General features: G+C 32.4%; 1 protein-coding gene across 1 annotated transcript; it reads left to right on the top strand.

Annotated features, from left to right (window-relative positions):
- The first annotated feature begins 130 nt into the window (after window positions 1-130).
- LOC110267854 (glycosyl hydrolase 5 family protein-like) lies at window positions 131-10,497 on the top strand. Its single transcript, XM_021113678.2, has 8 exons — window positions 131-831; window positions 2,021-2,630; window positions 3,452-3,891; window positions 4,359-4,481; window positions 6,928-7,197; window positions 9,475-9,656; window positions 10,229-10,316; window positions 10,411-10,497. Exons 1-8 carry the CDS (start codon window positions 247-249, stop codon window positions 10,495-10,497), a joined length of 2,385 nt encoding a protein of 794 aa, XP_020969337.2. The 5' UTR covers window positions 131-246.
- Window positions 10,498-17,259: the final 6,762 nt, after the last annotated feature.

Raw genomic sequence — 17,259 nt, 5'->3', positions numbered from 1 at the left:
TTTAAGTTTACACACACAAAAAAACAGAGTCATTTACTTAAAAATAGTAAGATACAAAGTGCCGCATGCTATATAATCTTTGTTGAATAACATACCTCAATCTATTTGTGTATAGTTCCTAAAATGTAGTAAGAACAAAGATTGTGAGAAAAGATAGTACATTCATTCATGTCTTCATAGAAACTTTCTATATAATCACTCCATAAGCAATATGTCACGTTTCTCTTCCAAAAGAAGACAAAAAAAATGATGGGTAAAATTTCAAATGTAGTTCTTGTTCTTGTTTATTACTCTATTCTAACACCATCACGTTCTAATGGTTATCCTCTTTCAACACAAAATAGATGGATCATTGATGAATCCACAAAGCAACGGTCCAAACTAGTTTGTGGAAATTGGGCAGGGCACCTTGAACCAATGTTACCAGAAGGACTTAACAAGAAGCCATTAAAGGATCTTGTTTCTCAATTGGTTAATCAAAGATTCAATTGTGTTCGCCTCACCTATGCAATTTACATGTGGACACGTTATGAGAATAATGTTGTTGAAGACACATTGAGAGATTTAAGAATACATAAAGAGGTTGTTAAAGGGATTTCAAAATCAAATCCTTCTTTGTTGAAGATGACTCACATACAAGTCTTTGATTCATTGGTTAAGGAACTTGGAGATCAAAATGTGATGGTGTTGCTTGATAATCATGTTAGCAAGGCAAAATGGTGTTGCAATGATGATGATGGAAATGGGTTCTTTTATGATAAATATTTTGATCCTTTGGAATGGATGCAAGGCCTTAGTTTAGTAGGCAAACACTATGCTGGAAATTCTGTTGTATGTAAGAAATTCATATACTTTTTTTCTCTGTTTCTATTTGGTTTAATTACTCTATTGGTCCCTTTAGTTTCGTGAAATTTTTCAATTAGGTTCCTATACTTTTTTCTTTTTAATTGGGTTCCTATACCAATTTTTTTTTCAATTAAGTACCTTTTAGTAGTAATTGGCTTAATTTTATAGGGACCCAACTAAAAAAAAAGAATTGATACATGGACCTAAATAAAAGGAAAAAAAAAAAGTGTAAGGACCCAATTAAAAAAGAAATTTGGTGCAAGGACTCAATTAAAAAAAAGTATAGGAACCTAATTGAAAATTTTGCGAAACTATAGGACCAACAGAGTAATTAAACATTTCTATTTTGGAAACGATAATGTTACTCCTAAATTAATAATGTTACTTCTTAATTATATTTTTTTTTATATCTTTCTCCAAAACTATCATCGATTTTTATTTGTTATATCAACATTATTTTCTGATACTTTTTTGTCATATTCATAAAGATTGTGGATAGTTTTAGAAAAATATAAAAAATATATATATAATTAAGAGGGAGCGACATTATCATTTTTTTTCTTTTTAACAAGTTGTATTATTTGTACATATAGGGTATGAGACACTTTGCTGACTTCGACCTACTTTAGTTGACAAGGAGAAATTCGAAAAAAATTCATCAGGTAACTAAAGACAAAGATAAGACAAAACATAACTTAAAATTTTGTATATTTTTTTTTCTATTTTTAGGATCAATGGAAATAAGTAAATATCTAAAACTATTTTTAAAACCTTATCAAATTATTCTAGAGACATTGTCAGCTAATTTCGATAAAATACATAGGTTAACAGTGTCCCACACTCTAATATGTACAGTAATATTTTTAGTTTCTTTTAATTGATTTGAATGATATTGACATTTTTTTTTCAAAAATGCTAGTTATCCTTTAATGTGTAGCCTTTAGTAAGCCTATTTAAAGATTTATTATCATTTAATTAATTTAAATATCCACTTTTACGTATTAGTTGTTCAAAAAATTAAGAAAATTATTTACTTTTTATTTTCTCTTTTCTCTAAAGGCTGAATAAAAGATAATATTTAAAGAATACCTAATTATACTGTTTTTTTTAATGGGGATATTGACATAACTATTTGATCCTAGGTTTTTTTTTTTTTTTTTGGGTTTAAAAATAGGTGGTGGCAATGAGCTTGAGGAATGAATTGCATGGTCCAAGGCAAAATAAGGGAGATTGGTACCATTACATGAGTGAAGGAGCAAAAACAATTCACAAGGCAAATCCACAGGTACTGGTGGTTGTGTCAGGTTTGAATTATGATACAGAGTTTCAGTTTCTAAAGAGAAAACCTCTTAAGTTAAACATAGGCAAAAAATTGGTGTATGAGACACATTTGTATTCTTGGTCTGGGGTTGGAATACTCAACTTGAAAGAAACTTGGACTATGCAACCATTAAACAAGATTTGTGCTAATAGTCTTGAAGCATTGGATAATCAAGTAGGGTTTCTAAGAAGTGGTAGTGATGCAGCTCCTTTAATCTTTAGTGAGTTTGGATTTGATGAAAGTGGTTCTAATGAAGAAGACAATAATTTCTTGACTTGCCTTCAAACCTACCTAGTTGGGAATGACTTGGATTGGGGCTTGTGGGCATTTCAAGGTAGCTATTACCTAAGAGATGATAAAGCTCAAGTTGATGAGAATTTTGGGTTAATGGATTCCTCTTGGACTCATCTTAGATACCCAAATTTCAATGAGAAGTTCCAACTTTTGATAAGGAAGAATCAAGGTAAACCTTTTTGAGTTATATAGAAACGGTTGCTGTTAATTTTATGTGAAGTTGATAGTTGAGAGTCGTTAGACAATAATTTAGTCAAATCTGTCAAATTATTTAACAACTTTCAACTATCAACTTCACATGACATTAACTTTACCCGAATTTCCACCATATAGAAACATATAGAATGTCATTTCATTAGTTCATTTATCTTTGATTTTGTCTCTAACAAAAAATATGTAAAATAATTTTTTTTAAGAGATTTGTTAATATGATAAATTTGTCTCATACTATTTGAAAAAAAAGTGATAAATTCTTTTATTTGTATGAAAATTATAATTGTTTTTACTGTTTTCTCCTTTTTTACAAAATTCTAAAAATAAAAGATATTGAAAATAAAGATAAAAAATAAAAATGCTAATCAAGCACAACTTTATTTATTTAGTGTTACAAATAGTTATGAATTGTTTTCAATATTCCAAATATTAAATTAAGATACTTTTGTTTTATCATACATATTTATGAAAATAGATTTTTTATTTCCAAAACAACCCCAATAATATATCAATACAAGGAAGAGTTTTTTTTTTTTTTTTGGGTGACTATAAGGAAGAGTTGTTTGATAATAGTAATTCTAATCTTAATTTTTATTCTCTTGATATAATAATATTAAAAACCCACCTTTTTCAATGAGAATAGAATTTTATAATTTAGACAAAAGAAATTCTTAAAACTAAGTTATTTCTAAAAAAAAGTTTAAAACTTTAAACAAACACAAGATAAAAAAAGCAAATATGCACTAATCTCTAACCTCATCTTTGTTAATAATGTAGATCCTACTTCCAAGGTCTCCAATAATGAATCTATCTTGTATTACCCTTTAAGTGGTCAATGTGTAAAAGTGAATGGAAGGAATGAACTTGAAGTGAGTAGCTGTGAAACAAAAGATAGATGGATTCATGATGGAGATGGGGGTAATATCAATTTAGTAAAAACTAACAAGTGCCTAACTTCAAATGGTGAAGGATTTCCAGTCACACTCTCAAATGATTGTAAAAGCAAGAATAGTTCTTGGATATTTGTATCACCTTCCAAGCTTCATTTGGCCACAACAAATATTCAAAGTGATGGGGAATACTTGTGTTTGCAAAAGGATTCAAACTCACCCACAATTTTGACCTCAAAATGTATATGCATAGAAGATGATGATGATTCTACTTGTTTAAATAATCCACAAAGTCAATGGTTCCAGCTTGTTCCCACCAATAATAACGTATAGTTTTGATTTTTTGCTTGAATTTATTTACATATATAATAGCATACTACATTTTAATATAGAGGTTTAATTACTCTATTGGTCCTATAGTTTCATAAAATTTTTAATTAGGTCTTTGTACTTTTTTTTCTTTTAATTGAGTCATTGCACTAAATTTTTTTTAATTGGATCCCTATATTTTTTTTTATTTGAGTTCCTGCACTAAATTTTTTTTCAGTTGGGTCCCTATAAAATTAAGTCAATTACTGTTAAGAGGGATCTAATTGAAAACAAAAAATTGATGTAAAGATCCAATTAAAAGGATAAAAAGTATAAAGACTTAATTGAAAATTTTATGAAACTATAAAGACCAACAGAATAATTAAACCTTTAATATATAGTATGTAATATGTAATTCAATTCAATACATTGGATTTTTCTCATTCTTTTCACAATTATGTGATGGTTAATGATTGTGATTTCAGGTTCAACCTTCCACACAAGCCATGTTCTCCCAACCCAAAATGAGGGACAGGAATATAAAGATATCTTCATATGCTTCAAAACTATGCAAGAGTCAAAGCCTTGTCCGAAAGTTTAGTCAAACTGTAGGTTTAATAGTCTTTTTCTTCACTCTTCTTTTCTAAATAGAAGTGTTTTTTGAGCGCTAAATCTTTTTCTTAATTAGCACCAAGGTAGTGTGGATTGTAATTTTTCTTATAAAGATAGGCCAGTACTTACAAATTACTAATGTATATAGAAACAGAAATTAGACACGTTTGGTGTGTGGAAAAATATTTTATTCAAATAAAAAATAGTGGAACCTTATAAAGTGGTTGCAAGAATTTAACCGGTAAATGAATCGATAGAAAAATTAGTTCAATAATTTAGTAGTGCAATCAAAATTTAATATATAATTTTAAATATTTAAATTTAATTATTTATAAGTTAATAAAATTTAAATTTTTACAATTTTAGATAATAAATTGTCTATAATTTATCATTAAAAATTCACAAACAATTCCAAACATCAAAATTTATAACTAAAAAATTTGTTTGGAATTTTTGGACAGCATTATCTTGTGGCTGTTGATCACTTTATAATTATTCTATCTTCAACATATAACCAACAACTCAGAATGAATCTAGAAAAATTAACAAAATATTCCAAAATCATTATAATAAAAGAACAACAACTCAGAATTAGGGGTATACATGAGCGAGATGAAACTGGATTTGTGCTAACTCAGATCCGATCCTAAATACATATTAGGACTATTTTTTAGACACTAACTTAATCTTAGACTCCGATTAAATTTATATACATTCGGGTCACAATTATACCAAGTAAAAATTGGATAAAAACTGGACTTTTAATAATAATTTATAAAAAGTGATAAAAAGTTACTTGTTAGTTGTTACGAAGAAGTTAGTAGCCAATGTTAAATGTCAACGAGCGATAGCTCAAATAATATAGTCTCTCCGATACTCATATAAGAGGTCGCAGATTCGAGTTTCCCTATCTTTGGTAAAAAAAATGTTAAACTTAAATCTCTTCATGAATCATAATTTCATGCATTTTTGTATTTTTTCTAGTTTCACAATTTTTATTAAAAATAAATGGATCAATTTATAATTAATATTACACAATATTAGTTAAAAACACAAGTTCAAGACAAAACGTATTAACTTCTTGAATGTTAGCATAGTAGAATCTCCAACAATTATTTCATAAGATGAAATTCACTTAGAAATATAATAAGTACAAACTAAATTCTAAAATTAAAGCATAATCAACAAATCAATACTAATAACACCAAATATTTAGGTCACATACAAATAATACAAAATATTATGCATTAATCTAAAATCTTATTCTTCCTAAATACAAAACATTAATTTTTGAATATGTATCCTTATCGGGTCGGACCGGGTGACCCGAGTCATGATCCAACCTGATTGAGGTATTCTTCCGAGTGTTTTTTTTCCGGATCAAATTTGGCCACTTCAGGTCCGGGCCAATGCGTGCAAAAATGCTTCAGGCCCAGGTAAGGTCTTCAGGGCAGACAGAACTATGTACACCCCTACTCAGAATTATTACAATCAACAAAAACAAAATAAAAAATAGCAACTCATAATCATTATAGTAAAAAGAATGCAAGAAGCAGCAACAAAAGTTCTATCTAGCAACCAGACTCTAGAATAAACAAAAACAGCAACTCAGAATCATTATAATCAACTCCAGTTTCATAAAAAATATTAAAATAAAAGAATAACAAATCAGTAATTCAGAATAATAAATTCTTTTAAAAAAATTAACAAAATAAACAAAAATTAATAAAATCAATATTATTAACTTAGTAACTCAGAGTCAGTATTATTAACAAATAAGCAAAAATAAATTGATGCAGTAGTGCTTACTAGCGACGAGGGAGAAAGAAAAGTAAAAGCGAGGAGGAATGGAGTCTCAGCGACAGAGGAAGGAATGACGACACCTACCCACCGGCACAACAACACCCTCTATCCGAAGAAACGATTCGGCGATGAGCTTGAAGAAGATGGTGATTGGGTGTTACTGTTCTCTTATTGTTTGTGGTTAGATTTGCTAAGACTAAGTCAGAGAAAAAGGAGGGGTGAGAAATTGAAGAAAAAGGACCGATTTTCGATTAACTTGATCGATCCATCTGGTCTGATTCGATTTTTAAAATTATATAAACTTATTATTCTTTCTCACATTTTCTATAGGAAAAGTATAGATAGACAACATGAACCAGCCAATTTTTTAAACAACTCTAATTAACAATTATTAATTTTAAATTATTTTTCAAATTTAAAATTTGATTAATTGATATTAATGATATTTTTGAATCAAAATTTATCCTAATTTATTTTCACTTTCACTCACTATTCACCACACAAAGTTACAAAATCCTAATCCCTCTCCCAATGCCCCACGCTGCCGTGGTTTCATCGTGCCGCTGCTAAACCATCCCCGTGCACCATCGCCGATCGTCCTTGCATCATTCTCTGCCACCTCATATGTTGTTCACGCAGGAAAGACAGCCACCATCGTGCTTCTGCTTCCCCATCCTCACGTCCCATCGCGAATCGTCCGTGCAGCACTCTTGCATCATCACCACTCTCCCATTGCACCACCTTCTAATCCGCACCACTCGCACTCACGTTGCTCGTCCGATGCATCCTTGCCGCTCGCGACTTTCATCCCCATCACTCGCATCCTATGCTTTTGCAGTTCTATCCATGCTTGAGCCATCCACGCTTGTGCCAACCCCTCCTTCCTTGCTGATTGCAAGGGCTCCGAAGGTAACGCCACTTTTGTTACTCTTTTTTGTATAATTTATTTCTTTTTTGCTTAGAATTTTTCATGCCTTCTTTATTAGGTTTTAGTAATCAGGATTCAATTTAGGATATTCATTCTTCTAAATTTGACTAATTATTATGTATTTGTGAATAAAGGTGGATGTTGGGGAGTTAAAAATCAAAGAATTTCAAAGGTGGTAATTGCAAATATGTTGCATTCTTCCATTAGTGTTTAGTTTAAGGTTGTAAATCTAATGCTTTATTATTTGTTTTTTTATGTAAGGCTTCTGAAATTCCTAATACGAACATGTACCATGGTTATTGCTGAAGAAAGGGGATCTAAGCTTGGTTAATAGAAATAAAAGAATGCTGGATAGCTTTTGGGAATTTTGGAGGTATGTTAAGACTAGTTACTTTATTTTACTTTTAAAAGTAATAGAAATAGAATGTTATAATCTACAAAGTCTAAATTTACTGAATACAGTTAAGCTTTCTGTTATTGATAGTACTTTTTGTTATTTGATAATTTTACGAAAAATAAATTTTTGTTTTGCATTTTTCAATTATATTTTTGTATTTTTAAATTATTTTACAAAAACTCACCTTGGTAATGCTGGAAATAAATTTTTTAAATTTCGTTATTTACAATAGAAATATAGAGAGTTAATTGAATAATGACTAAATAATAGGTTTTGTAGGTAGAAATATTTTATTGAAAACCAAGAGGCAATGTATTAGGTTTCAAAAAAAATCTTTATTTTTTTTAACAAAAACAATTTTTTAATTAAATTTTTCTAAAATAAAAAGTTGTAAAAGTTAAAAAAAAAAAAACAAGAACTTAATCATCTTTAAATTAAGATAATAAGGTAAAAATTACAAATTTATTGGTAACTAAACTTTCACTTTATAATTTTTTTGGAAGACTTTGAATTCATTTTTTTGTATTCTTAATTTAGGATTATGGATATTTGTTAGTAAAGTTTTATAAAATATCTCAAAGGCTTTGATTGAGAGAGTAAATAAATTCCTTTAGTGTAATAAATATGTAAAAAGTTAAAACTTAATATTTAGGATAAAATACGTTAATAAACTAAATGTTTGTCAAAATGACGTGTATCTCCCAACTTCTAAAAAGTTATTTTAAAGTCTCAATTTGCATTTCTATATAAATCGAATTGATTAAATTCGATTTATGTCAATACATACTAAATCGAATCTATAGGATTCAAATTACATGCATGCTGAATGCTCTACTAAATCGAATGAATGGAATTAGATTTAGAGTCATGTGAAGAAGCACATGGTAAATCGAAGCCAATAGTTTCGATTTGATGGTTTTGATAAATCAAAACCTATAGATTCGATTTACATGAAGAAGGTTCTTTACTAAATCGAATTTATTGGCTTCAATTTAGGGTGAATGTGGCTATATATACAAATCGAATTCATTTCATTCAAACTATAAAACAGACAAACCCCACACCCAACCCCACCACCCAAAAACAAAAATCTTGGAAAACAACCCAGAAAAAATCGAATCTGTACACATGGAGGACGATCCAAATAGTCTATATCGGCTAGATGGAGTCACGCATATTGCTGGCGCCGTCCACCTCAAGATTGGTGAAGAAATTTTTTTGTTGAACATAAATTAGTCGTTCTAGTAATGTTAACATAGCTCGTGTGGTAGTTGCTTAGAGTCGTTAATTAGGAATTAGAAAAAAAATAATATAAGTGCAGGTTAGAAGTAATAAGCTATTAGGTGGTTAGATTTTGATAACTTGAAATGGTACCTAAGAAGGTTACTTAGGATTGTAGGATATTAGATTTTTGAAGTTATTAGTCTTATATTCAACGAGACTTGGTTTATGATTAGGGTTAACTATAAATTTTTCGAGTTTTTGGAAACAATAAATATAAATATCTTTTGGACTTGTGATGCACTTAAGCCAGTTTCGTTTTAACATTTTGTATTTTCTGTGTAAACGTGTGGGACTATATGCTTTGGTAAATTTGTTTTTTCTTTTTATGGAATTGGGTCATGAATTATTTAGTGTTTTGTATTGGGTCCTATGAAGAATTCATTGGGCATTATTGTAAACGATTTTTTAAAGTTAGAGCTTGCAATGTTTATCGTTTTCAGAATTTTATGCATTGAACACTTTTTTGTGACGATTGTCATAAGAAATTTTCTATCGTTGTCCAACCCATCGATGGATCACCAGTATGAGACGGCAACACGGTATGCTATTGGATGATAGGATCGTTTCGCACTTGCAGATGACCGGTTTATACCATCTTGCAAGACTGAACGAGACTTGGTTTCGATTGGATGAGCCATTGGTGACCACATTCGTGGAGATATGGCGGCCTGAGACGCATACTTTTCACATTCCATTCGGAGAGTGTACGATCACGCTACAAGATGTAGCATACCAGCTAAGGCTTCCAATCGACGGTCAGTATGTCAGCGGATGACTGACGGACTTTGCGCGACATATCGAGGGTGGCCACCCAGCGTGGGTATGGTTTAATTTGAGGAGATGTTGGGTGTTTTGCCTCCTATGAACTGCATCGACAAGTTCATAGTGAAGTGAACTTAGTTTCAGGAGACATTTAGTCAGCTTCCGCAAGGGGCACATGATGAGACGGTTAGGAGGTATGCTCGTATGTATATCATGATGCTCCTATCGACACAGCTGTTCGGGGATAAGTCAGGTACCCGCCTTCACATCCGTTGGCTACCCTATGTCGCCAGGCTAGAGGACATGGGTCAGTATAGCTAGGGGTCTGCTGCACTGTCATGGTTATACAGGTGCATGTTTCGTGTGGCAAATAGAAATGTCGTCAAGTTAGCCGGTCCACTGTAGCTCCTGTAGTCGTGGATCTTCTGGAGGTTTTCTGGTTTCCGACCAGATGGATTTGATGTCTTCCATTGGCCGTTGGCATCAAGGTACTCTCCCTTTAATTATGCATTATTTTTTTAATAATTTAGCGATTTACTTTATTGTTAATTAAATGTTGTGGTTTTCAGGTGGTCAACTTATCAACCGATGTTAAGCGACAAAGGGCCTCATGTCGCACATTGGAGGCTTAGGATAGATTTACTCCAGCCCAGAGATGTGAGTATTTATGGTTTCAATTTGTTCATCTCTAATGTAGTATTTGAATCTTTTACTATTTATGTTGACTAACGATAAGTACTTGTATGCACAGTTCCTGTGGATGCCATATAACTTGCCTGATGTCGTTCAGGTGGTGCACCCCGAGATATTGGAGCCACAACGCATGGGACAGCGTTGATCTATTTTGCTGTCATTGAGTGACATCCGGTAGATAAGGTGCTGCCGCAGTTTGGTGCGGTTCAAGGTAGACTTCGTGCTGCCCTGAACATAGATTTTCTGATATCGAAGGATGGGAGAGGCGAAGATCGGTGGTTTCCTGATACGCTGCAGAGTTGGCACATTCATTGGGCCAAAAGGCTGCAACATGTGCTATAGTTTGACATGGTTGCAGATCCAGGACCTTCTCATGAGTACCTGGATTGGTGGTATCAGTACGGCAGGAGATTCTTGTTGCTTGAGCTCCTCCTAGGTGATCCCAGGGCTGCTGCAATACCAGCCCAGGCGATACAGCGAGGTCCCAGACGAGTCCCTGAGATGGACTAGGTGCCTGATGTCCTGGACAACCATCGAATTGCGCAGAGGCAGTGTGTAGGGACACGATCGAGCCAGCATGAGTGGATTTGGTTGGAGGAGGCCATTGATGTGATGGAGGGAAGGGGTTGTGGGCGGTGAGGGCAGAAGGGGTCGTGGCTTGCGAGAAGCTGGAGGTCATGGTCGAGGTCAAGCCCGACGTAGAGGTGGAGGCAGGGAGGATGAGAGTAGTGGTGAGGACGACAGTGGTGCTGACGTGGATGATGGAGGTGACGACAATGGTCAGGGAGGTAGAGGAGGTGGTGGTATATATATATATATATATATATATATATATATATATATATATATATATATATATATATATATATATATATATATATATATATATATATACATTGCCCAAATATCAAAATACATCAACCCAACTTCGCTTGCAAAAGAAACTCCAGACGCCTAGTGAAGTGCTTCCCGATTTGTATTTGAAAGAGACAACATATGTATGGAATGAGAACCGGAGGTTCTCAGCATGGTGATGGTGCCCACATACATAATATATAAGGTCCCGAAAAAGCCAGAGGCAATCCTAGAACTCCGACACTAAGATTTAAAACTTCGAGTTATAAATTAAACTAGAAATTAGGTAAACTATCTAAGGTACTTGGGTTCTAAATCTAATTCTAACTCAACACTTTACTTTTACCTCTTCCAACCATCCAAAATATCGATAGAACTATCCTCGTCATACCTCCGCCACATGAGGGGTCTCTCAGTTGCACAGATATACAATGCAAACAAAGAAAACACAAGTATAGGTAACAGTTACAGCAAATAGGACAAGTAGCAATTAATTACGGATTAATCAATTAGGCAAGCCAGAACAAAGCATACTCAAACAAGTCACACAAATGCACATGATGCATGTCTGTCCTATAACCGATGATATCATCTGTCGGTTGTACAACCAATCCCGACATGTCCAGTAGCGAACCCTAGACAGAATACCATAACATGGAATAGATATTACTCGTCTCCCCATGCCGGTATTTCACCCAACCCAGAATAGGTATACTCGTCTACTCAGGTAGGTGCCTCAAACCATAACCCGAGTAGGGATTATTCGTCTATCCACAGGCTATGACTCAGATAGGAATTACTCGTCTACCCTCAAAATCACATCATACATAGGGATTACTCATCTATTCTCAAAGTTATATCTCGGATAGGGGTTATTCATCTATCCCTAAAGCCATTACTTAATATCTCATTCAGCATAATCAACGCCTCATGTATTCAGTTATCACTTCATTGCCTTAACAACTCAACCATTCATTTCTCAATTTTCTATTTAATTTCTTCAACACGCCCATCCTTTTTCTATAGCTTGAAGACTCGTTAACAGATTTTAAATAGGGGTTAAAAAGGTTTGGAAAGATAGAGAATTGACTTAACACTCAAAAATCTCATTTTTGGCTAAAACAAAGGGCTCGCATACCCGAGACTTTGTCCGCGTACACGAGATTGCAAAACATGGAAGTGTGCTCACGTCGCGTGCGTACTCTCGCGTATGCGAGCTTTCAAAAGTTGGGTTCTGCGTACGCTAGATTTCAAAACAGTAAGCATAGCTCACGTCGCACGTGCAGGTCGCGTATGCGACACTTCCTTTTCTTCAAAAGCTGTTAAGTCATTAAAAATCAGTTTTATACACCTATCTTTCGACGCTCATAACTTCCTCTGCAAAACTTCGATTTTCACAAACTTTAAACCTTTTTGAAGCTCTTGAAATTATTTTTAATTTGAAACAAATTTCATTCAAATCCAAAATTTGAGGCTTAAGTTATGATCTGCCGAAGTTGGTTAAAAATAACTTTTTTAACAAAACACCAAAATCCTATTCTTTCCAAAATCTTAATTTCAAACCAAAGTTTCACAATCCAAAACACACCAAATTTCATCCAAACAACTCCATACCCTTATCATCCCTTCCGCAACATATCAATTACTCAATCTCAACAATTCTATCCCAATAATTCTTAATCAAAATAAGCAATTCATCAATACATCAATAATTATACTCAAATCATCAAGTCTCATCAACCATCAACCACATTCATATCAATAACCAACAAACCGATCATACCACATCATTTCAACACATATTACATTAACTAGGACCATTAGATATGCACCGAATACATAATTCAATTTATCATAGGTCGTGTAGCCTAAGTTTTCACGATATATTATATATTATCTACGAGAAACCAAAACCATACATTTGGTCGATTCCTCCCTAAGCCAAAGACACCTCAAAATAGCAAGATCTCAAGCCTCCACCACCAAAATTCCAGCACCCAAATCACAAACCAAGCTTCCAATCTCCTCAATTATGCTCCAATGTCACATATATACTACCTAATTCATACCATTATATTCATACTCACAAACTCATTACTCAACCACATATAATCAAGAAATTCACTAAGGTTTGAGAGTTCTTACCTTGTTCATGCGTATATAAAATAAAACTCACTAATTTTCTCAAGTTAATTTGACCCTAGAACATCAAAACAACAAAAAATCTCAACACCCAATTATCAAATTTTCGAAATTGGAGAAAGGAGAGACTGAGAGTGAGATTGGGATTTTCTTACCGAATTGGTTAGTGGACTTTGTAGAGCTCGACGTGGTGGTTGCGTGGCTGCAAACAGTACGGTGATCAGAGCTCCAAATTGGAAGTAATATGAGATTGAATGGAGAGTTAAGGTTTGATTTCGCAATTTCTTCTCCCCCTTGATTTTTCAGCGTGTTTCTTATGATGAGGGAGGAAGATGAGTTGAAGCTTATATGTTTTAGTGAGTTAGGTTGGGCTTTGGGACCAATGTGGGTTCGATTCAACCGGTTTGGTCTGTTCGGCTAATTTTGGGCCAAAATTTTTAAAATTAGTGTCAAAATTCATATTTTAATTATTTTTACTTCATTAAACTATAAGATTTAATTTTCTAATTTCTTTAAATAATAAATAACTCATTGGCTAATTATTTACTAATTCGCAGATTTTACACTATAACTCATAATCATGTTCCGTCGCTCTTCTCTCGCCCTCCATCGTCGTAGTTGCATCATTTAGATTTGAGGATAATACTACACTTTATCGTATATTAACTCATAGTGACAATTTAATAGAATTCTTATAAGTAGTATAAAATTTTATAATGGTGCTATCGAAAGATTCAACAGTTATATGGGTGTTTATTTAAGATATTTGAGGCGTGGTGTTTGAGACCAGAAGATTTTTTTCCAAAATTAAATGAAGATCTTAAGTTGTTGAAGTTGAATGAAAAGAGTATAAGAATGTCATGTTGGAGGAAGAGATAGTTGAAAAAAATGAGAACATGCATCTAACTATAACCGAAGCAGAAAATGTTGTGTGAAGAATAGGGTGTTCTCAAATTGAAGCTTTTTTGCTTTGTTTTACTTTGTTTTAAAACTTTTGTGTAAATAATTAAGTTCAACAGGCCTTAAAATGTGTGTTGAAAATTGTGAAAAATCAAAATTCTGGGATGACAAGTGGTTGGGTGATTTGAGGCTCAGAGAAAAATTTCCAAGATTTTATTTGATTTCTGCCCAACAAGTAGAAACTATTGCTAACTGTGATTTTTGGGACGGCTTTAGGTGGGTTTGGAACCTGAGATGGAGGAGAAGCTTTTTTGAGTGGGAGCGTAAACACTGTGAGGAATTACTAGTATTATTACAAAAAACTTGTTTAAATGTAGGTACAGAAGATAAGCTCATTTGGAGTTGCTCCGAGGATGGAAGTTTCTCAGTTAGGTCTTTCATCACTTCAGTTGAGTCAAAAGTGTTGGACTTTTCCGAAACACGCCATACTTTTGATAATATCTGGCGGGAAACAGTACCTCCGAGGATGGAGATGATGGGCTGGTTTCTGATATTAGGCAAGCTCAACACGATGAAAAGGTTGGCCCAGATTAATGTGGTGGGTGCAAATGAGGTAACTTGTGCTTTATGTGGTTTAGATGATAAGGATATAGATCACCTATTCATCCATTGTAACTATGTTTTTCGATTGTGGTATAAAGCTATGGTTATGGGGGGAATTACATGGGTTAAGCCAAAGAGGGTGAGAAGTTTCTTTGAATCTTGGTGTGAGCAAGAGATGGTGAGAGTGGGAAGGAGAAGGTGGATAAATTGTTGGTTTGCAATAGTATGGGTGATATGGAGGATTAGAAACCAATTTATTTTTGAAAGAAAGGATATATCGTGGGAGAATGCATGGGAGTTTATTATGCACCAGCTAAAAGAATGAGAAACTCTTAACAAAAAAAGAAAGAAAGAGTAGTCAACTATTGTTCAATGGGCTACAAGTAGTCTAGGACCGGTGGAGAACATTGAATATGAATTTTCTTGGTGGATTTGTGCTGAATATATGGCTTCAAAATAATGTATGGCAGTGGGTGGCTATCTTGTGAATGCTGAGAATAATATTGTTATGCTTTTATGTGAATTTTTGAATGCAGATTCTAGAGTTAATGCCTTGGTGGAGTACATTGAAATATCCGTGTAATTCGTGCTAGAGGAGTGTAGTGTAATTCTAGAGAGGGTGGTCTTCAAAATCAATGAAGCAATCTTGGTGAGACGGGCCAAAGGACAAGGTGATAACTATTGGAGGCTGAATTTTGAAAGAAATAAACTGAAAAATTTTCTGCAAAGTTTCAATAATTTTAAGATTCTATATGCTTCACATAAGGAGTTCAAATTCATCAACAATTGAAAAAAAATGGTCAATAATCCGGATGAGAATAGGAAAATCTTGTGGTGCTAATAAGATGGTATGTGATCACCAAAATGATTATCATGAACAACTGTGACTTTGATAATAGGGATGTGGTCTTTTATACAGGGCTGAAAATGGAATATTACAATAAAAGGTGGAGACATCATTGCAAGAGTTATGTTGTTTAGTTGGAGAACTTTCTTTTTTGGTGTTAATCCTGTATTAGGTGTAATTTTTTTATATTTCAGATATTTTTATATTAGTAGTATTGTCCTATTCTTGATCATTATTCTTGATGACAATGTCGAAGAGAATATAACTGAGATATAGAATTTGTTTAGTGTCTTTTCTCCCTTTTTGGGGTCAAATTTGTAACCCAACAATTAAAAAAAAAAACTTGAACTATTATTTCATATAAATGATGTGTCTTGTCAATTCTATTTTATTTAAAATAATTAGTTTATACAAAATATAGCACTTTTAAATAAAAATATAAAAAAATGTTTATATATATATATTACACCATAGAACTATTAATTAAGAAATAAGATTCTTATAAAAAATTAAAACTTTTAAAGAAAATTAAACGAGAGAATTCAATTCAGTTTAACTATTTCAATCATATTATTGATATGTTTAAAATTAACTATATATTAAAATTAATTTATACATATAAATAGTATCTAAAATATTTTCATATAAAAAAATTAAAATTTATTAAATACTTTAATATATTAAATTATTTAATGTGATTAATACCTTTAAATATTTAAAGGACTCATTCAAATTTTTATAATTAGTGAAATGGTCTTCAGTTTTACTCTTCTCTTAAATACTCTCGAATCGAATTTTAAATAGGCAACGCATGACTAAATCGAATTAGGGTGGTAATAATATAGACTAATCTTAGTAAATCGAATTGGAGTAATTCGATTTATTATTATAAATTATTGGGCTCTTTCAATTTTTCATGACTAAAATCTTAGATTTTTAAAAACGAAGTACTATCTTTTATACACTACTAAATCGAATTGACTTAATTCTGTTAGAAATAAGTAGTATGACCACAATTTAATCAATCACGTGTCAAATAATTTATTGTTATTATATTAAAATGTTAATATAATAAGGTCCTTGATTAAATTTATAGATTTATCATTGTGATAGTGATCATAATATTGAGAGATAAATCTTTTATAATTTAATCTAAATTGTTCTTGGTCATAGAGTTATTAAAAAGAACATTAATAATCTGGAAAGATCAATATATATATATATATATATATATAATGGTCTTCATTGGATGAAGATTAATAGATCTCATTTATTAAATTATATATATAGATGGTGCATATAGAGATATGACCATTGAGCTGACTCACTTTGAGAATTCCTAATGGTTATAATTACCGTATATTTGTCAATAGGATATTCTCAAGATGAACATAGTAATAGAGTTTCCTTTGACCTGCGACTGTCATAGTAATTAACAATGTATTTATTATACTTTGATTTCGGACACCTAATACCCTAGGGTGCTAGTTGAATGGATATTGGGTATGATTTAAATATTTGTAGAATTAATGATTAGTCAATAAGGAATCCGTCAACTCT

The sequence above is a fragment of the Arachis ipaensis genome, chromosome B10 (genome assembly GCF_059453495.1).
Source record: "Arachis ipaensis isolate K30076 ecotype BB chromosome B10, ASM5945349v1, whole genome shotgun sequence".
NCBI classification, from domain to species: Eukaryota; Viridiplantae; Streptophyta; class Magnoliopsida; order Fabales; family Fabaceae; genus Arachis; species Arachis ipaensis.
This window is presented reverse-complemented; position numbering and strand designations above follow the sequence as displayed.